Genomic DNA, 21,247 nt, shown 5'->3' with positions numbered 1-21,247 from the left:
AGTACCAAACGAAACAACCAGTATGCACTTTGTGCCTTGAAAATTACCCTTTGGCCACTCCTGCTATCAAAAAAATAAACCCACCTAAATTCTCACTTGAGTTAGACATCAGCTTGCAGATATCCATTTTTCTCTGAAAGATTAAAAATGTCATTGGTATCCAGCAGATGATACTTCCAGACAGATCTCACAGGTACCTAAATACTTACACATCATACTCATGTCACGTCTAAGTCTTCTTTCCAGTAAGCTAGGCAGATTGAGCGCTTTAAGTCTTTCACCATTAAGCACTTTCTTCAGCCCTGAAATCTTCTCTGTGGCTCTTTTCTGCACCCACTCCAGTTTTCTAACGATCTTTTAAAAGTGTGAGCACCAGAAACGGCATAATCTTATATTGTCTGTATTAAAACCAATTGTGTTTGAATGGGCTCAGCTCATCAAGCAACTGAGATCACTTGGAGCATCATTCTCATCATTGTCTGTCACTTCACCAATGTTCCTGTCATCCTCAAAATTCTCAGCTGTGAATTTACAGTGTTTACATCCAAATCATTGAGGAAAACATTGACTAGCATCTGACCTGATGCTGATCCTGGTAAAACTCTCCTGTTTGATAACACTTCCTGATTCATAGCTACTTTTTAACAGGCTATTAGCCAATTCCTAATCTAATTAGTGCATGCTCTGTTGCTATTTTTAATGGGTTTTGATCAGGATATCACACAGTGTTAATTCTAGTCTCCATAAAAAAAAAAAAAAAAGAATATCACATCTCTTCATTGACCTTTATAATTCAGTCTTTACCTTCATCATATTATTTGATGCGCCTCATCAAAGAAAGAAATTACGTTTGTCTGATAAGGCTTATTTCTCCTAAAACTGTATTTACCATCATGAATTATATTTAAGTTCTTCATTGTTTCAATCCCACGGCAGCTTTTCCAACATACAGTAATGGCTCTTCCCCCGTCTTTGCGGTCAGTCTGTCTGTTATCAACCCAACCAAAACAATTGAATTCTTAAACCCACTCTTTGAAAACGGATGTGTTTCATTGTAGCGGCTCACTGTTTATTTACATTTATATGTCACCAGGTGATTAAAAACGACTGCTTGCCATGCTGCTTTAAGCATAACCTGTGAAAAACCTGCAGCAGTCTCTATGTTCACTCCTAGTCCTGGCCATGGTTTTCCAAGTGTTTCCAGTGACCGCTGGTACAGAAATCATTACAGCCTTAGACTTCCAGAGAGAGTGACACGCTTCCTGAAGCATGTCTCAGAAGAACACCATGAAAGGGACAACGATGAAATATCAGCTATCATGTAACTATCTAGAAATGTTAGATTTCTACAAAGTGATTCCACTGAATTGTAATTAAGGGTTTGAAAGTCGAATGATTTTAAGTGCTAGTTTTAATTACCGCTCGGTGAACTTTAGTGTGTTAGAATTGTCACAACTTTCCTTTAGAATTAGTGTCAAGCCAGGCAATACAGTGGGAAATTATTAACTCATACTTTGGTTCAGCAATTATCTGCATTACAAGGTTTATGCAATTAGCTGTTTAAGATGTCATTATATTTTGCCATCTGGTACACAGGAGTTTATGCATATGAACAGGCACGTGTTGAAGTGATTTTCACTATATGACTCTTGATCTCAACCCAAATCATCACTATAATGAGTGGAAGACACAGTGTACAGTACATTAGTGGCAGGTGCATACTATCAACTTCATTTTAATAGAAGACTTTCATGTTTCCATTTTTAAAGTATTCTGCACAAGTGCTGAAAAATTAATTGCTCGTTTGCAATTTAGCAAAAACTGAGGACATGTTATTGCTAAATGCTAAGGAACATCAGTTTTCAGAAAAGCGGCCACTAATTTAAGCTCTTTCCATCTGTAACTTCAGGCCAATTCTTGCTTCAGACAATAAGAAGTCTCACAGAAGTTCCACTTAAAACACTCTCCTGTTTCATGGTGAACACGCTGAATTACTTTTGATAGTCTCATAGCTCTCAAAGCCTCTTGAAGCTATTGTAGAGCAAGCTGCAAGGCTGCCTTAAAACCCACCTGTGGTGTGGTCCGTGTGCAACAACAGACAGTGTCCCAGGTCCCTGCCGGTGTGTGCGGTGCTGTGACCCGGCATCCTCAGTCTTACCTCAGCCTGTCTGACGTCACTTTTGCCTGTTGGCTCACATTTGACACGCAGATTTTAAATCTGGGGAGAAAAGGTATTGCTGTCAGCAGCCTACCACAAGGAAATCATGGCTTCCAGGAGGTACAAAACGTAAATATTAATAATGACAGCACTGTGTATTTAGATAATACCTAGTATTTCTGACGCATACTCTGCCTGGTGTTCTAAAAATATTCACAGTCTTTAATTAATTAAATTGCATGCAGCTATTAACCTCATTTGACACAAGGAAAGCAGCCTCTGGAACAGTAAAAGAGCTCCTCGGTCACAGGAAGAGTGTGCAGAGGCTGAGTGAGCCACATTCACTGAACTGCGGTGCAGGCTGCTAAAACCCGGTTGCAATCACAACACCGTTGTTTAGTTGTAAAAGTAGGTGCAATCGTTTGAGGCAGGACAAAGGTTTAGCATCAGGGAGCAGATGGGATAACTCCTGCCACATCCTTCTCCCAGCTGGATTAATGCTACATGCACAACCACTCGCGAGGCAATGCAATTCACATCAGTCTGCTGAGAAATCATATTTCTTAGGGATATTTCTTGGTTGGGGTTCTGGTATTACACTCTGGGTTACCAAGGGCAAAAGCCGTTCCCAGGCCCACTGCCAGCCAGGGCCGTGGCACGAAGCTGGGTCTGTGCTGCGTCTCCATGTGCAGGCGCTGCAATTTCATTATTGAATCACATTAACAGGCCGCCCTCTAGTGTCATATTTTATTACATGGGTAAAAAAAAACAACGGTCTGGGCGGGTAAATATTCTTATTTTTACTTAGTGAACACTAGAGAGTAACCCACAGAAGCAGCCACAAAACACTTATGTGGCCCATGTTGGGAAGTCCTCTGTCAGGCCGGAATCCCTCAAATGTGCTATAAAAGTAGATTTCTACTGAGGTTCTGGAAACCAATCCCAGAAGGCCCAAGGAAAATATCACACAAATCTGTGCGTGCACGTGCTGAGGTGCAGAATTTGCCTGCTTTCTAAAATCAATATTAGCATTTCTGTGGTGGTTATAACAACACAGTGTATATGTACGTGTCTATACCTCTGAAGTTAAGTGTTTCATCCTCTTGCACATAAACTAATGTCATTTAGGGAAATACCAGGAAGTGTCCTTCACAGCAACACTCCCAGTGCATGGGAATAATTTTCCTCAGGCTAAAAACAAAAAGGTGATAGACATAATGTAACAGGCAGTGATTATTCAAGAGTCTGCAACGTTTTGTAGCTAAAACCAGAAAACACTAACACTGACCAACCAGACAAATGCTTTTTTGTCCTGAAACCCTTAGTGGTCATGCTGAATAAGCCCATCAGAGCCACCCTCACCAGGCTGGTTAGGGAGGGGGACAGTCCAGGACCACCAGCAGCCAGGCCAAGCCAACAACTGGTGTAAATTAGCCTGTGAAGGGGGTGCAGGTCCAACCATTTACATCAGCCAGAGCCCTTGTATTATATACTAGCGTTCCCCGATGCTGAAGCCACTTGCCTATCTTCCATTTTACTGCAGGAGAGCTGCTCAGTCCCGTGAAAAAGCACCTTTTACTTCAGGGGAAGGAAAGGAAGGTTCAGGTGGATGAAGGGAAGGTTCGGGTGAAGGAAGGGAAGCCCCTCAGCGCTAATTGCGGTCACCTGGGACCCCCTGCCCCGCGCGCGGGCGCTGCCCTGAGGGTGACACCGACGGCGGCCCCGCGGGAGCTGCGCTGTGGGGAATGTGCCCCTGGTTCTGCCCGGGGAGTGTGGCGTGCACCTCCTCCCTCCGCCTCAGAAACCCTGTGGGGCTGTGGAGGTGAGCAGGAAGCGGCGGGAAGGAGCAGGGGACACCTGGCATTCCCTTCCCTAGAGTGGGCGGTGGGACAGGTAAGAGCCGGCTGTGCCAGCGTCGGCTCCACACACCGCGACTGGCAGAAACCGCGGGCGAAGGGAGAGGAAGCTGCTTGAAGTCACGCTTTGCTCTGAGGCTTTAAATGTGGGCAGTTTTCCCGGGTCGGGAAGCAAAGCCGTTGCCCCCACCCACCCGTGGGGCGGTGTCGCCGCCGCCGTCAGGCCGCTCCCGCCTCCGCCGCACCCGCCGGCAGGGGGCGCTGTGCCCCGCGGCCCCGCGGCTCAGGCAGCGGGAAGGGAAGCGAAAGGAGGGGAGGGGCGGGGAGGGGCGGGGAGGCGGCCTCGGGCCTGCAGGGGGCGCCGCGGGCGGTGAGTGGCGGGCGGGGAGGGCGGGAAAGCGGGGCGGGGGGACGTGGCCGCACGCGGGTGCGTGTCGGCGCGCACGTGCGTGCGCAGGGTAGCCACGCGCGGGGCTGTTGCACACACATGTGCACGCGGGCGTGCGCGCACGTGCTTGGGCGCGCGCGCACAAAACTGTGCGTGCACACGTACCTGCATCCGCACACATAATGCATAGCTCATGCATACATATACATACACGTGCAGGCATGTACCGATGTGTATGGATACGTGCACATACACGTGCGTGCACACAGCGGGCGAGGAGTTGCTGCTGCACCCCCCTGCGCTGTGTTTGCAGAGGGAGCTGAGGGTCCACGGGGCTGGTTTTGCAAACAGCCCTGATGCTGCTGAGCCCCAGAGCATGGGAGGGGAGTGGTGAGCACAGGGTGTGCAGGTGCCCGGGGATGCGCTCGCTTGAAACACTCGGCTGCGAAGTTGTGTGGTTTTATCCATCAGATGCCCCGATGTGTATTTTGCAACCCCATGGTAACACAAGGAGAATTATTTATTATTTTTTATTCTTATTAATTTAATTAAGTTGCGTTGCTGTAGCATTTTTTCCCCCCATATTTAAGGAAATGAAGTCAACATCATTAAAAGGAGTGGAATAGGCGTATGCCAAAGTATTTGTAAGAGCACGTTAAAAATATTCTAATATGAATTCCAGCTGTCTTGCAGGCCGCTGGTAACTTTTCCTAAGAAACCCAGCTCCACTGCTACCGTCTATGTGCCGAATGCAAATTTGTCACAACAAGGGGAAGCAACCTTTGTTGTTTCCTACAATAACACTTTTTAAACCAGGTTAGCTAGTAATTCATAAAGGCCTTTGGCATCGCCTTTGGAGCAAGTCTCATGATGTTTGTAATTAGAGGTGAATTGCACTGACTGTGTCTGCTGCGGAGAACAGCAAAAACCCCGCGAGCCCAGTGTCGCATGGGGGGGACCCTGTGTGGGGGCAGCAGGGTGATTGGTACCCAGATCCTGGGGTACCCATGTGCTAGGGTACCTGGGTCTCGGAGCATGTTTTTGGGAGTATCTGTGCGCAGGTATATCTGAGTGCTGGGGTACTGGTGTACTGAGGTACCTGTGTCTTGGGGTACCCATTTGCTAGGGTACCTGGGTCTCGGAGCATGTTTTTGGGAGTATCTGTGCGCAGGTATATCTGAATGCTGGGGTACTGGTGTACTGAGGTACCTGTGTCTTGGGGTACCTGGGTGCCAGGGTCCCCGAGTCCTGGGGTGCCTGTGATTCAGGTATCTAAGTACTGGGGTACCTGCCCCCCACTGCCCTGGCTTCTGCAGACACTTCCAAGCTGCCATAAAACTATCCAAAGGGCTGAGGTGGCCAGTGTCCTCCTCTGCTCTATACGTTTTTCCTTCGCCTGCGGATTTTTCCAAATCATGAGCAAGAGGCAGGATTTTCCGTGGAGATTCAGGAGTTTTCTCTGTGTTGCACACATGGGAGGCCCGCTTGCTGGTTCCCTTTGCCAAGCATGGCAGAAGTCACTTACACCAAAGGTTGGAGTTCCGTGACACTGAAAATCTGGAGATTTTTCTTGAATTTAATAAGGGGGGGGGGGGGGAAGGGATTTAAAAAAATCAGAGTTTGTTGCTGCAGTGCAGAAAACAGTTTCAACCTCCAATCCCGTGTGTTGCATTATTGTTGAGGGGCTTATCCCAGATTTTATTAGCCATGTAAGCACCTACCTGTGATGTGCAACTGTCCTGCATGCAGCACTAGGCTTTCAGAAGTGCAAGTCTCAATGACTTGTAAATGCAGCTGGTGGGCTGAAGTGCTTCGGGCATTCCAGAAACTTCTCCCCCTGCAACCCTGCCCTGGGTGCAGCCAAGTGGACCTGGCAGAGCCTGCACCGGGACGAAATCCCTATGGATTGTGTCAACCCCTGAATTATACCAAAGTCACTAGCGCTTTTGATACTGATTTTTATTATTATTTTCCCCTCCACTGTTAAAGGATGCAATGGGGAATAACAGGTAAACTCACTGTAGGGCCTAATGAAGTGGGTGCAGAGAGCCTGAGCTGCAGCTCCTCTCCCGGATGCCTAAAACGCCCAGACCCAGGGGACCCCCTGGCTTTACCGATTTGACCTGTGGCCAGCGGGATCAGCCCTGGGACCCGGGGGTCCTGCAGTAACCAGCACAAACCCCCTCAGCTGTGGGGCTGGGACAGCCGGGGGCTGCCGTGTCCCTCTGGTCCAGCGCTCCAGAGCATGGAAACCTCTGCTATATATACATCCATCGATAGGTAATGCACATGGATGTGCACATATAGATGTAGATACGCAGCTGCCGGCAGCACCGGGCTGGGTGGGAGAGTTCAGCGGGGCCCCCCCGCTCTCCCCTCCCCGCAACCGGAGACCGGGAAGCGCCGCGGGGAGCGGCGGGGGCGGCTGCCAGGTGCCCCCCTCCCTCCATCTCCCTTTCCCTCCCTCCTCCCCTCCCTCCATCCCTCCCTCCCTCCGCGCCGCCCCCGCTACTTTTGTCGAGACTTTATTTTGCGGCGGGGGTCGGGGGGCGCCGGCTCTCCCCAGGATTTCTCCCCCACCCCTTTTATTTTCGCATTTATGTTTTTATTATTTTATTTGGAAGGGGGGCGGCTCCGAGCTGGCCAAAACTTCACCGCTCTCCGCATGTGCGTGATTTAAAGTGACATAATTTGCGAGCCGGGGCTGGAGCGGCGATAAATCAACGCGGTGCTGCCGGGACTCGCCCCAGCGCCGGACGGAGACTGCGGCAAAAGCGGGGGGGGAGAGGGGGGAAAAAAAAAGGCGGGGGGGGGGAATAGAGGGAAAAGCTCCGCAGCGGGGCAGCGGAGCGAGCGGCGGAGGTTGGGCGGGCGCGGCTGGAGCGGTCGCGGCCCCGACCTGCGCGGGCTGCGCTTCTCCCGGCTTCGTTTTGTTCTTTCCGTTTGGTTTTTTTTTTTTTCCTGTACCTTAGATGAAAATGGCTCCCAGTGACTTGGCGAACGTTTGGAAGGCAGACATGGCAGGTGGCGAGATTTATTTATTTTAACGCCCCTCCCAAAAAAAAAAAAAAGGCCAGACCAAAATCAGGCAGCAAACTTTAAAGGCTTTTTTTTTCTTTTTGTTTTTTTTCTTCCCCCCTTCTATTTTCTTATTTTCTATTTTTCCCCGTCTGGCGATGCGGTGCCAGGGCTGTGCCGGAGGAAGGGGACGTGCGACGCCCATCACCGCAGCCTCTGCTCGGAGAACGGGCAGAAATCGGGCAAAACTGGGCAGAAACCGCCTGGCAGCGAACTCCCTGGGCGAGTGAAAACGGTGCCGCGGAGCAGGCGGACGCTGCGGCGGACACTGCGCTCCCGCTTAGGGATTTATTTTCTCTTCTTTTTTTTAATTGTCATGCCACAGATCTGCAACTGTACGTGCAAATAAAAGCGAGAGCTCACGGATACCGCTTTCCTTACCAGCGAGGACTGAGTAGTTAATCCAATAAGTATCTGTATTGTTTGGGGAGGGGGGTGGTGGTGGGGGTGGTGGGGAGGCAGTTAATCACGTATTGCAATGTATGGCTAATATATATTAATATTAAAGTGACGTGGAGAAGGAGTCTCGGCGAGGGGGCTCCTTTTGGGGAGAGGACAAAGAAGAAACTGGAAACAATCTTTTAAAATATTTTCCATTCATAAAAATGGCAGAGGGCTTATACACCAGTCTATTTCTGCGTCTGACTGAACAGCTAATACGTTATTGCCAGCTTCAAAAGATAATTGTAGTGTCGGTAGAGACCTAATAATACAGTAGCACATGTAATTTTAAACAACACCTCATTGTTTATTGGGATGTAACTTTCCCAAAGTTTATTTGTAGCATTAAGAGATTTTTAAGTGCAGAACAAATTGCAAATGAGCAGCTGCGGGGTGATGCACGTTTTGTGTGGCTACAAGAGTTTCTATATTTAGTGACAATCTAAATCTGAAGAGGATTTAAAAAAAAAAAAAAGTAGAATATCTGTAAGGAAATGCTTATTTCCTCCTGGAGGAGGAGGGAGCTGGGCTGGGGGATCGCCAGGCTCAGCTTTTTAATTTTCTGAAGGAGGAATAAATAGTCTATGTGCCTCTCCCCGCGACCGTAGGTACACCTGCTCCGTAGGCTCAGCAATAACCTTTTCACCCAAGAAGTGAGTGAAGGGGTCGGGCATACGTATGTGGGGCGGTGTCGTGATTTATGTGTTTTTCCAGGAATCCAAATAAAAACGTAGCTGAGTGTCTCTTTGTAAGGGCCACCTGCGCATCACGCCCGGCTGTGCCGGGGGTTTACCCTATGGTAATCAGCCCAGTATAGACGTTAACACAACAGTGGGGTGAGCAGAGGATGGTCTCACCTTCTCCCTGTTGCTAAGAGAGGAGAGCAGTGATTGTGACAGGCAGCCCAAATGGATTTCATTTTTTTTTTTTTAAGAAAAACTGATTTTCTGCAAAAACAAAGCAGCTTCTCCAGAGAGGTCGAGTACCAGCGCAGGGTACCCATCCCAGGGATCTATATTGCCAGGGCTTACAATGCGGCAGGTCAGTGAATTACAGTAATAAAGACTTCAAAAAAAAAAAAAAAAATCAGATTCTGAGACTAACACATTTCTTTTGCTGTTACAAAGGCACCGGGAAAGGCAGAGGAAGCGAAACGGAGTGGACATGCTTCACTCTGATTTTTTACGACATCTTTTAGGCAGAAGTGTTTGGGCTCTTGTGCAGGTTTGAGTTCTTACAACCAGCCTTTGTGAGACACACATGACTTTTACGACTCAGCCCTGGCACCTTATGAAGTGGTCTATAAAATTAGAAAAGGCGGAGAAGTGAGAAGTTACTAATCACAGTGGAAGAGCGTTACTTTTTTTCCCAGAAATTTAATTTAGTTGAAGGTTTATGTGATAAAAGTGAGTTTTCTAAAATATCTATATTAGAGAGCTCCTGTCCTTCCTATCAAAAATATAGACTTTACCACGTTTTACAGAATACCTCATTTAAGGCTGAAAAAGGTGGTGGGGTTTTTTGGCTTTTTTTTTTTTTTTTTTTTTAAATAGCAGAAAAGAGACTTAGGAAAACTTGGGATGGAAAACTTTACTGCTCCGTTTCCGCGAGGAAAGCGATCAGACCTCATGAGTGCTCTGGGTCAGCAGGGCTGAAACTATTTTGAAAAAGTAATTGTGGAAGAGATTTGTAGATGAATTATGTGTGACACGCGCACACAATGCCAGAAAAGCAGCAATAAACCTGCACCTGTTACCGTGCCCTCCTTGCCAGTCCCTAACGCAGGTACAAAGTTGTCCGAGTTTTTCTTTGAAAAGGCCGCTCAGATTTTTTTTTGTTTTTTCCTTCCCAGAACTTCAGCATAGATGAGAAATGAGAAAAATGACTAGGTACTTCTACGCATTGCTGTTTGGATTTGTGTTTATTTATCTGCTTTGGGAAATAATGCACAGCTCATTTTAAAAGTTACAGAGCCCAGAGAAAAGCATGCAGGAAAGGCAGCGGGGAGTGCGTTTTAATTACGGCTAAAATTCCACTGCTGCTTGTAAACAGTGGAGCTGATGTCGCTGGCATTTTTGCACCATATTCCTGTTTTTTCTTAGACATAACTTTTCTTTGTACTGTACCTCAGTTTGGGTTTACCTGAATCTTACAAAGTCCAATTAGCAATTCTTAAACATTATTTTTCACACCACATTTTGGATCTCAGCTTTTATATTACAAGCAAATCCCAAATGTGAAATTTTCTCATATGAAAAACAGCGACAAAAGACATACTTTCCTTTTGAGCAATATATTGCATGAATATAGCAATGTGTAGATACGTAATAGACTAAAATAAATTATGTGTGTGTATATGGGCATATAAACATTATTTGCCACACCATGTTTATCACCCTTGCGCAACTTTATTCAAGCACAACTTCCATCGAGGTGTGCAAGATTAGGTCCAAAGTGTTTATGCCAAACTACCTGATAAACCGTTGGATTTAGGACGATGGCAATATCAGTACCATACCCTGCAATCACTCACTGTTGCTGGAGAATGATTTTGTACCATTGTGAGAGGTGCCCATCAGCTTCCAGCAGCAATAACACTGTGGGACCGGGTAAAAATAAAGTATATCTAGGGGCGACTCTGCGTATTTGCGTCCTTTTCCAGTTGCGAACGGGGTGTTTATCCAGCTGGATGGAGGCACCAATGTGGTGGGCAGAGACTTTTAGGGCCATCAGTAAATCACAGCTCGCTTATCAAACTGCGTTCACTTTTGCGGGGAACCTTCTCTTTGCGGTATTTCAGTTTTTCAACTAAATTCTGCTTGCAAAGTGGTATTTATGCTAAAATAGAGTTACCACGTATTATGCTCCCCATTAGAAGATCTACAGCAAAACAAAAGGGAGAATGCTGCTTATCCCGCCTGTCTCTGTCCTGTTTGCTTTCTTTCCGTACTCCGCACACTTTTTCTGGGAAGTTATTTCATAGACTTAACACCCTGTGGAAATGCATTGCAAGTCCACGGGCATTTCTGCGATACGCTTGGCTCCAGATCCAGCACCCCTCGTACAGCCATGCCAGGCAGCGATGCCTCTAGTAAATCACAATTGAAGTAGGAGATATCACAGAAAAAAGGATAGGTGCAGTTATTCCCACTTAGGTTTAGCACAACTACATCCCCACATGTATGATGCTTTGGTGATGCACCTGTGGCCCAAACCCCAAATCCTGGTGCAGCCGCCCTCATCTGTCAGATGGGGACTGCAACACCTCTTCATCCTCCTCGCTCTCCTGTTGGGAATCATGGTGATGGGCAGAAAACACTGTGTTGAAAACCATAATTATTCACACTTATTTAGCAGTGCAAGGTGAGACTTTCCATCAAATGCATTAGCCTGCTTATTTAAACTACACCTTGAAATTTGGAGCTTGGCGATGGAACCTTCTGCCCACCTGCCCTCCTGGTTAAGGGTGATGTAGCGTTCGCACGACCACGATGTTCGTATTGTATCAGGATTTGGAGCCTTCAGAGTGAGGAAGAAAACCCTGCTACGCTCAGTTCTCTGTGTATGCATTGAATAATAAAACAAGCTCTTGGAGAGAGTCTTACAGACTCTCATTTTTAGTATCTTCAGGATATATAACTTTCATAAAAGGTGGCAGGACTGGGTTAGACACAGCACTAACCAATCGCTCCTCTACCATGTTTCTCCTGGGATTTGTAGCTAATTCCATAGCGGGTCGTGGGATGACACGGAAACATCTGGGCATTGATTTCCATCGACTGTAATGGGATTTAAGTCTCCAAATAGCTCTGGAGATGCAGGTCATCGCAGCGTGTGACTCTAAGGTCTCAATGGAAAGGTGGTTTAGGATTGAGCCCATGGTTATTTTGGGGGTTTCTGGCTCTCAGTGAGGCGAAGATGGTCCCCAGGGATGGCACCCCAAAGCCGCCAACATCGCTCAGGGCCCCCAAGAGTTCCGTTATCAGGATCAGGCCTTTAATGATTGCTGCTGGATGTTAACAGGCCGTACCACGTATAGACTGGCTATTGTCAGGGCTGATCCTTGTCCAACCGATGGGCTATTCAAAGCGCTTCTCAAGCCTCTCCAAAATCCCAGCTTGTTCTCCCCCGATGACAGCCATCCCTCCCATTCGGAGTTTTCTTTGTACGCTTGATAACATGGTGGAAATCCCTTATTATGCTTCTTTTAATAATGCTTTCACATGGCAAGGGGGACATGATGTTTTAATTTATGCAGCACACATCATCCTTCGACAATTTGCTGCGAGGAACCCTCGTAACCTAAGCCTGCGCCGAATAACAGAAGTTTATGCAAAACCGGTGGTTTCCAACCTGTGGTCTCCAGACCGCTGGGAATCGGTGGGTTCCTTCGAGGGGTCACCAGGAGGTAACCGAGAAAGCAGAGCTGCTGCTGGGAGGTTAAAACGTGCCGGGTACGGAACCGCGCTGGCAGCAGCGCAGGGCTGAGGCTCCCGAACTTGAAACTGAAAATCACTGTCTGAGGGGTTTTTTTCTTTATTTCTGTTTTTCCTCTCTCAATATGCCAGGCTCTTGAAATACCCGCTCGAGTTGATTAAAAGCAGTAAATTCAGAGGGATAACTGTGCCACTCGTTAAGTTATGAGATAAGTTGTGTGAGTTAAAGTCTCACTTTGTTGTAAAAAAATAGTAATTAACCTTCAAATCCACTTGCTTTCCCCCATCCCCCCCCCCAAATTAATTTTGCAGTTTTATCACGCATCTTGAGGCTTCCAGTTTTAAGAATATAATGCTTCTGCTGTTAATGAAGCGGGTATCCACGATCAAGGGGAGCTGAGAGCTACAGACAATTGTTTGTTTGCCTTTATTTCTCACGCCCTTTGAAGGTTTTGCTTTTTTTTTTTTTTTTTTATTAAGTGACTTTAGCAGATTGTACCCTCGGAGCTGTGAATAATAGGGTTATTCTACAAAAATGGCCAAGGCTAGTTAAGACACACAAAGCCAGGAAATCCTTTCAGGGATGAAATCAGGACTATTTTAGGGGTGCCGTGTAAGTTGGAGACTTTGCAGCTTGGCTGCTGCATTTGCAGCCAGACACGGCTGAGCTGCTGGGGAGAAAGTTCCCCCCCTCCGCTGAGGGTTTGCCGCCCCGCCGGGAGGTGGGGGGGAGTCCCTGCATCCCGGCGGAGTGTGCAAAGGGGGGGTGTGCAAGGGGGGAGGGGTGCAAAGCTGGGCTGGTGGCCGTGCAAACTTATGGGGGGGGTGTATATGTGTGTTAGTGCCAGGTGGGTTCACCCGTGCAGCAAAGGAGCTTTGCAGCAAAGCATGGGGCGGGTTCCCCATGCCGGGGGGGTGCAGATGCGGGGAGGGTACTCGTGCGAGGGGGGGAATCTGTGCAAGAGGGGATTACCCGTGCAAGGGCCGCTCGGTGCCCGCAGCACCACCCCCCCGCCCGCCGCATTCCCGCAGAGCAGCCCTGCGGAGAAGCCGCGGCTGGGAAGGGGCTGGGCAGGGGGTGCCGGGGGCCCGCAGCGGGGGCGGGCGCTGTGTCGGGGGGTAGGGGATGTCCGTGAGCCCCGTCGTTCCCTCGCCCGCCCCGGTGCGGGGCTCCTATGCAAATTGCGGCGATTGCGGAAATAAGGGGGGGCACAGGGGGGGAAGGGGAGGAGGTGGGAGGCGGGAGCCCGGAGCCCGGCGGCTGCAGAATCGCTCGTAACTTCTGCAAAGTCCCAGGCGCTCGGAGCCCGCCCGGCAGAGCGGGGAGAGGCGGCGGCAGCGCCGGCAGCCGGACCGCACTGCGAAACCGCCCGGCTGGTACCCACGAAAAAAAAAAACAAAACAAAGCCAAAAAACCCCGAACACCAAACCAAAAATACCCAAAACCCAACGAAAAAAAAAAACCAACAACAACAATCACCACCTAACGGCAGGCAGCAATTGGCTGCGGCGTTTATTCTCTTCCGGGTTCCCAACGGCTGCAAGTTTATTTTAGCTATTAAAAAAGAAGTCGGAGCCAATCGTCTGAGCCCCATAAAGTTTCTCACATACTCTTTATACCTGTCCATGATACATGGCGCCTCTTAAACTTTATTTTTTTAAAGGGTTTCCACGCTTTTGCAGAGGGCAGCAGTTATTGTCTGGGCGGGAGCTGCGCGGGGTCTGGGCGCGGAAGGAGCGCGGGTGTCTGCACTGGAGTTGTCTCTTTTTTTATCCTTTTTTTTTTTTTTTTCAGGGATTTGAGAAAACCGCTGAGCTTGACAGTTTCCCCCGCCCCTCCGCCCGTACGTGCGCGCCGGCTCCGTGCGCGCCGGCCGCTCCGGCCGCGGCCGCGCACAAAGAAACGCGGCCGGGCGCGGGGTGTGACGGACCGCGGCGGGGGCCAATCGGCGGGGCGGGGCGGTGTGACGTTGCCGAAGGGCTATCCAATCAGCAGCGGGGGTGGGTGTTGCGACGTTTGAACTCCCCCGGGGGGGAGGGGCGCGCCTTTTTTTTTTTTTTTTCGGGATTTTTTTCCCTTTTCCGCCGAAGTTGGCGGCGCCCCGCGGGGACGGGGCCGCGGAAACCTCCGGATTTAGCACCCCCCGAAAAAAAAACAAAGGCGAGGGGGAAGAAAAAAAAACCAAAAAATATTATTTTAAAGCGTGTTTAACAAAACGCTGAGTTGGGAAAAAATAAGAACTTGCGCGTCCACCGGTTTAACGCTGAAAAATACCGCGGCTGGGGAGGAGAAGGTGGTTTTGCTCTAGTCCCAACCCCGTTTATTTTGTTTGGGGGGGGGGGGTGTCAGCAGCTGCGGAGGGGCTGCACTTGACCGCAGCCCCTGCCTAGAGGGCGCAACCAGCCGTCCCGCGGCCAAAAGTCTCCCGAAGGGCGCCAAAAGTTACTCAAAGATAATGCTGCAAACCGCAAAAGGTTGGGAACGGTGCAGCGCGGACGGCGGGGGCGGGGAGGTGGGTTGCGGAGGGGAGCGCAAGGCGCTCCCGCGCAACCCACCCCCCCCAAAAAAAAAAAACCAACCCCAGCTGCCTGGGGGGATTTCTCCCTGTGTCCTCCTATGGATGCGATTTTTTCCTGTGTGCCCCCGCTGCGCGGATAACCGCGCAGCGATGCGGCTGCGCCTAAATCGCTTCCAGCATCGGTGGAAAACGCTGTTCCCAAGGAGGTGGGCAGGGGGGACGCAACACACGGGACACCCTGCGAGTCCCCATGAGCGGGCTGGAGAACATCCAAACCCCAAACCCAAACGCTGTCGGTGCCAAAACAATGCGCTGAAGAAGTGGCAGGAGGCGCGGGTGTATTTTTAATTGTAAGCGCTTCACTTTTAAGGAGTGATTTTATTAGTAAGTGGCGGAAGGGGGGATGCGGCGTGCATATTGATTTATGTATTACTGCGTTTTTATATTATTATTTTTTAAGTGGAATAAGCACCGCTGACCATAAAGCGGTTGATTTAAAATGACAAGTGCCAAAGGGGATGGGGAAAGTTGTGAACGCAGCGCCGCTCCCCCCGTCCCCTACCCCCCCGCTGCCTCCCCGGCCAAGGGCCGAGCGGAGCCGCAGCCGCCACGAAAATAAAAATAAAAAATAATAACACACACAAAAACCCGCAAAGGAGAAAACTTTGAGCCCGCCACCGCTCGCTCTCCGCGGCTGCCCGCGCTGCGGGGCGGCGGGGCGGAGGGAGGCGGTGGCGCCGCAGCCCCCTCCCCGCCCCTCCCCGCCCCCGCGGGCGGGCGGCGCGGAGCAGCGCTGAGCGGGGCGGCGCGGCGCAGAGCGGCGCGGAGGGGCGCGGAACGGGGGGTCCGCGGAGGGGCGCGCAGCGTGCGCTATGCCTTTAACGGCGCGCAGGGCAGGCATGCCGAGCGCGTAGTGCGGGAAAGTCGAGGCGGGGTTAAAGTTCAGCTCATGGAGCGGCTCCGCGCTGGCTGCAGTTTGGCAGAGTTGGAAATGTGAAAGCAAGAAGCAGGCTCGGGGCTCCCCCTCCTCTCCTCTCTCTCTCTCTCTTTTTTTCCCCTCCTCTCTCTCCCTCTCCCTCTCTCTCTCTCCCCCTCTCTCTCTCCCTCTCTCCCCGCACACGCACACCTCCAAACCGCAGCCCCCCGCAGCAGTCATGTATTCTCCGCTCTGTCTCACCCAGGTAAGCGGCTGCCGTGGCGCGATGGGGCCGGCGCTGCGGGGGGTGCGTGTGTGCGCGCCGGGGAAGGGGCAGAAACGCAGCTTCGCCGAAACTAACTTTGTTGCCTTTCGCTTGCATCCCACCCCCCCCACCTCCTTCCCGCACGGCCATTTGTATCGGCACATGGCTAATGGCGCCTACTTATTAATGGTTTAATTAATAAGAGGGGTGGTGGTTGGGGGGCTGGGGGGAAAGCTGCGCGGTGCTGCGGGACGCCCCGCACGGCCCCGCCGTGCTTGGTCATCCGCGATCGATGCCGCCGCCGCCGCCCGCGCCCCGCACCGCCGCTCCGCGCCCTGGGCAGCGCTGCCAGCCTCTGCGCCTTCCCCAGCCCCGGGCGCCAGGCACGGCACGGCCCGCACCCCCCGCACGGCTCCGCATTCGGGGTTACGCGGTGGCGGGGCGGGGGGGGGGGTCGACCCGACTGGCTCCGCGCTTCCTCCCCGGACGCGGAGACGGAACGTCCCCCCGCACCTGAGTGCGCACCCGCGGTGCGGCGCGGTGCAGCCGCCCCTGTGCGGAGTGTCCTCCGCACCCGCGCAGCCCCGCGGAGGCCGCTTCAAGCGGGGAGAGGAGGGGGAGGGACACCCGCGAACTTGTCCCGCGTGTGTCGTGATCCCCCCCTCCTCCGCGATCCTCCCGCCCGCGGATCGGGTCCCCCGCGGGACTCGGCGCAACTTTTGCGTCCCTCGTTTGCGGCGGGACGGGGCTGCGCGGGGGCCGGGGGATGGCGGTTGCCCTGCGGTGCCCCCGAGCTACGCGACCGCGGAGCGCTGCCCGACCCCCCCTTTACCCCGCACACTGCTGCAGGACGCTAAATTACACACCTTCAATTAGCAGGATATGTAATGGTTTAACGAGGAAATGCTTTGTGGTGGACTCAAACCCCAGATTATTTCCTCCTGCAGGAGATTTTGTCTACATTATTCTTATTAATTTAATTTGAATATTTTTTTTCTCCCGGTGAGAAAGCCTCTCCAGGCTCTTTCCGTCGAGAAAAAGGCGAGGAAATGCAGAGAGAGGGGAGGCAGCTTCCCAGGCAGCCCTCGAGAGCTGCAAAAGTTTCATCCCCTTCCATCACTGTGATCCCCCTTCCTTCCCCAGCCTCCCCCAGATTTTGGGGTGCTCTGCCAGGAGAAGCCAGGCTGGCGAGGCATGAAACTCCACCTGGCTTAAAAACCGTACACTTGATTAAAGGCAGGAGGTGAACGGGAGCGGAGGGAGTTTGCAGAGGACGGAGATACAACTCCGTGCTCTGCCTTGGCCAAAGTTTGCGCCTCCGATTTCAACTCTGAAAAATACCTGGTTTTTGTCAGTTGTGCTGCTGCAGGGGGGACAGCAACGTGCTCCTCGCAGGACCAGCGACGTTCCGCATCGCTCTGCATCTGCACGTGGAGCTGCTGGGGTTTAGTAGGCCCAGTTGCACGTTAAGGAGAGAAAATAAATCCATGGGCCGGCTGCTCCCTATCCCAGTGTCTGTCGTGTCCACCTCCCCCCCCCCCCTTTTTTTTTTTATTAAAAAAAAAAGCCATGCACTGTGCTATTTCTCAGTTGTGAAAATCTCGCATTCTTGTTGCACGTTTGGAAAAGTAATACGAAGATTAGAGGCCTCCAGACAAACTCTTCCCTCCGAAGGATCAATTGAGTGATTCTGTTGTTTTTTGTGGAAAAGGGGAGTGAGCCCTTAGCAATTGCAAGCGATTTCTTATTTTTAATTTCAGGAGCTTTTATTAAAACAAGCTTTGGGACAGAGATTTTTAATTTTTTTTCTTTTTTGTCAGTCTGAAGTTTTGGGTCAGATTTAAAGGGAAGCTATTGAAAGTGGGCTAGAAAAGGAAAACAAACAGAAATCCTAGTTATGAGCATATTTATCCAGGCACTGGAACTGAAATGGCACAAGCATTTTGTATCATCTGTCAGGAAAAATCTAAACATCGTTCCATTTACATATCTGCTGAAGATCTAGGAAATAGTTGGGGAACATATGCACATCTCCTAATAGATTTACAAGCAAATGGATTGTAAAAATATTAACAAGGGTTGCTGTAGCTGGCTTAATTTCAAAAAGATCAGCAAAAATATATTGTTTCAAAAGACTCCTTTGCAGTGTTACATTATTGCAGGCGCCTTTGGGTTGAGTTTAGGGGCTCTTTTGTTGTAAGGGGTTTTAATTTTTTTTTTTGTTTGTTTGGTTTTTTGTCTGGTTTTTTTTGTTTGTTTGTTTGGTTTTTTTACACCTTTCTGAAGAGCAGAGGAAAACTTTGGTATGAGCTGTAGTGAATTGTACGGCCCAAATTTTAGGTGCTGCTTAGAAACAGGCTGTTCTCGGAAGAGCTGTATCCTCAAACTTTGGAGAGTGGTGCAATGAAAAGACAAAAAGTTTTTATTTTCTCTTTCCTAGTTTTCTGGTGTCTTTTGTTTTTAGGTGGCCCATCAAATGCTGAGGTGAGGGAAGCAAACATCTTTATCAAATACTTTGGAAGTTTCCCTTGAAGCGAACTTGGGGAAAGGCAAAGATCATCTCCTTTTCCACCAGTTACTGAAAATCTGGATATTTTGCAGGGAGGCTGCAGACAAGTCTGCACATCTGTTAGCACACTAGCATTGACACATTTCCAAAACTTTTTTTAGGGGGGAGGAAGGCTGTAATAACACTGAAATAAATAATTGTATTGTGCAGAAACTGCTCCCCCCCACCGTCCCTGCATCAAGCCCAATTCTGTTTGATCAGCCCCGAGTGCTTTTATTTCCACTCCGACTTTGCTCATACCTCGCCACCGAGATTGAAGCGGTGCGATTTTTTTACGGAGCGGCGTGTTTACCAAGACAGTTTGAAAGTTGGTCTGTTTATGAGTCATTAACCTTTTCTCTTCGAACACCATTTTGAAAAGACACATTGGGCTTTAATAGGGACGTGCACACCTCGCGCGCCGAGCAGCGGCGCTTTGCATTTACTTCAGCCACTGACCCTGACTTTACACCAAAAAGCATCCCTCTTTTTTTTTTTTCCTTTCTCTCCTTCTTGAAGTCTTTTAAAGTGCTCTGGTTTCTTTTATTTTTATTTTTTGGCGGTGTTTTCACCTCCCCTTTCAGGTTCACATCGTAGGAATCAGCTTTAGCGCAGGTTACAGCGACTCTCTCTTGGACAGCATCCAGCGTCGAGCCGAAAAAGTCCCGAGCACATGAGATCAGGCAGGACAAAGCGCTGCTTAAAGCAGAAAAGTTGAAATATTTCAGGATGTACCAGGACGTGTTGGGAAGGCAGGAAGGCTGGGAGCGCTCCCCTGGCTCGCCGTGGGTCTGTCCCTGCTGTCTGTCCCTTCGCAGATAAACTTCCACTTGACAAAAGGCCTTTTTTTCCTTGGCTCTCCCTGAGTGAGGAAGGGGAAGGACAGGAGTGATCAGAAAGGAGGGTTTATTATTTTTAATAGCTTGTAGGGACCTGTAGTTTTTATATTTTTCTTTCTTTTTATTTTTCTTTCCTTTCCTCCCCCCCCCCCGTGAGAGCTGTTTCTCCAGCCCCATGTGCTGGGATTGTGCCTCCTCTCACTTTTTGAATCTGCCGACTGCAAACTCACAGCGATTTTTTTAAAAATTTTTATATATTTTTTTAAACTTTATTGAAATTTGAAACCGTCATCTTTTCCAGCTGGGGGGGGGAATTAAAAAAAAAAAAAAAAAGGAGGAATGTGCCTATCGTTACAGTGATTTACTTTATTTTACCTGCTTATATTTTAATAATGATTCGTAGTAGTTGTGATTATTACCGCTCTGCTGTGCTATAATGAAATATGTTGTGCCATTTTTTGTAGTTTTCAGCAATCTGTGTTTAAAATAAAAATAAATGCTGTGGTATTACCTATGGGTTTAAGTATTTACAGTTCAGGGGCCACTCAGAATAAGTGCAGTGAAAGCTTTTGGGAAGTCAGCAGAAGGTCTTGAATTACGACAGGATTTTGCTGATAGATATTTCTACTATTGATTTCTCATTTTTTTTCCTAATTTTTGAGAAGAAAATGCAAGTTAAAATAAGGTGTTGAAAGGTCATAAGGCATCTGTTTTAATCACAGCATTTGCACGACCTGAAATGATTTGGGTAGAAAATGTACTCCGTGGGATAATTAAAAAAATTTAAAAAAAAAAGGTAGTTAATCTGAAAAATTCCCTTGGCTTTTGCCATGCTGAGGGAAGTGCTGCACACAGTCCTTGATTTTTCCCTCCTGGAGGGCCCAATCCTGAGAAGAGGAGGAACTCGGGCCCTGGATCAGGGACGTCCCCAGCACGCGGGGCCGGATCGGGCCCCACGGGCTCTATACGGTTTTATGTGCAGCCTGGAGTCCGGTCATTCATTTGTTCAGAGAAAAACAAGAAGCGTGGCCACAGTATATTATGATATGTTTTCATTTCTCTCGCTGATTTATGTAGTACTTTTTGAGGATATATATATATATGTATATTTATTTTTTAAATTGCAGGGTCTTTCTCGCATTTTTTTATTGTCAGCGTAATTTTAATCGTGATTATTTTAGTGCCAAGGGAGAGGGGTGATCTTTAACTCATCGTTACACAAAGCAAGCAGTGTCTCTGGATGGCCAAACTAACTTTCCAAGTAGGGCATTTCTTTTTAAACACGTGAAAAAAAATGACACAACGTTTAAAGAAAAAATAAATAACTCTGCGTATTTGCACAAGTCGTGCTAGGATTTTCTGTTACCGCGCTTGTCAGTTTTTCTTATTTTATATAAAGGCTCAGAGTTTGGCTTGTCCTAATATCCCTGAATATCAGATTTTAATTTTTTTCTTTTTGACTGAGTATAAACCAAACTTTTTTTTTTTTTTTTTTTTTTTTAATTTGTCACTCTTGGATTTTCAAGGATTTTAACGCAAGTTTTTGTTGAGCACACGGGATAAACCTCCAAACCGGCCACGTTGCTTTCTACTCCCCTCTCCCTTTAGGAAACGCAGAGAAAACCACCCTTCATTGTATTTGTACACGCAGCTCTACTGGCGTTCTACTATACTGCCTGCTGCTATTTCCAAATATATCTTAGGGAAAGTTTTACTATACTTTAGGCTTCCCCATACAAACATTGATTGGCATCCAAATGTTTAGGATTTGCCAAATTGGCGGGCAAACGCTGGCTACACCGC

The 21,247-nt window shown here is 49.0% G+C and overlaps 1 protein-coding gene and 1 long non-coding RNA gene across 20 annotated transcripts in view; both read left to right on the top strand.

The window, feature by feature from the left end:
• NFIA (nuclear factor I A) overlaps window positions 1–21,247 on the top strand; it is a 349,358-nt gene that overhangs the window by 83,782 nt on the left and 244,329 nt on the right. For 3 of the 19 annotated variants that reach the window (XM_065841941.2, XM_065841945.2, XM_065841939.2), the window contains exon 1: window positions 15,682–16,057. The exons of 12 other annotated variants lie outside the window; for them this stretch is intronic. In XM_065841941.2, the coding sequence (XP_065698013.1) occupies window positions 16,031–16,057 (27 nt within the window). In that variant the 5' untranslated portion in view covers window positions 15,682–16,030. Of the gene's footprint in view, window positions 1–15,679; window positions 16,058–21,247 lie in introns of those variants that run through there. 4 more of the 19 variants (XM_065841938.2, XM_065841942.2, XM_065841943.2 and 1 more) reach the window with 3 other exon arrangements.
• LOC139828275 (uncharacterized) lies at window positions 7,222–7,860 on the top strand. Its single transcript, XR_011739712.1, has 2 exons — window positions 7,222–7,426; window positions 7,591–7,860. It is a non-coding gene; the product is annotated as an uncharacterized lncRNA (long non-coding RNA).

Source organism: Patagioenas fasciata, chromosome 6, assembly GCF_037038585.1.
Source record: "Patagioenas fasciata isolate bPatFas1 chromosome 6, bPatFas1.hap1, whole genome shotgun sequence".
NCBI classification, from domain to species: domain Eukaryota; kingdom Metazoa; phylum Chordata; class Aves; order Columbiformes; family Columbidae; genus Patagioenas; species Patagioenas fasciata.
The sequence above is the reverse complement of the archived record's forward strand: the minus strand, read 5'-3'. Positions and strand labels throughout refer to the sequence as shown.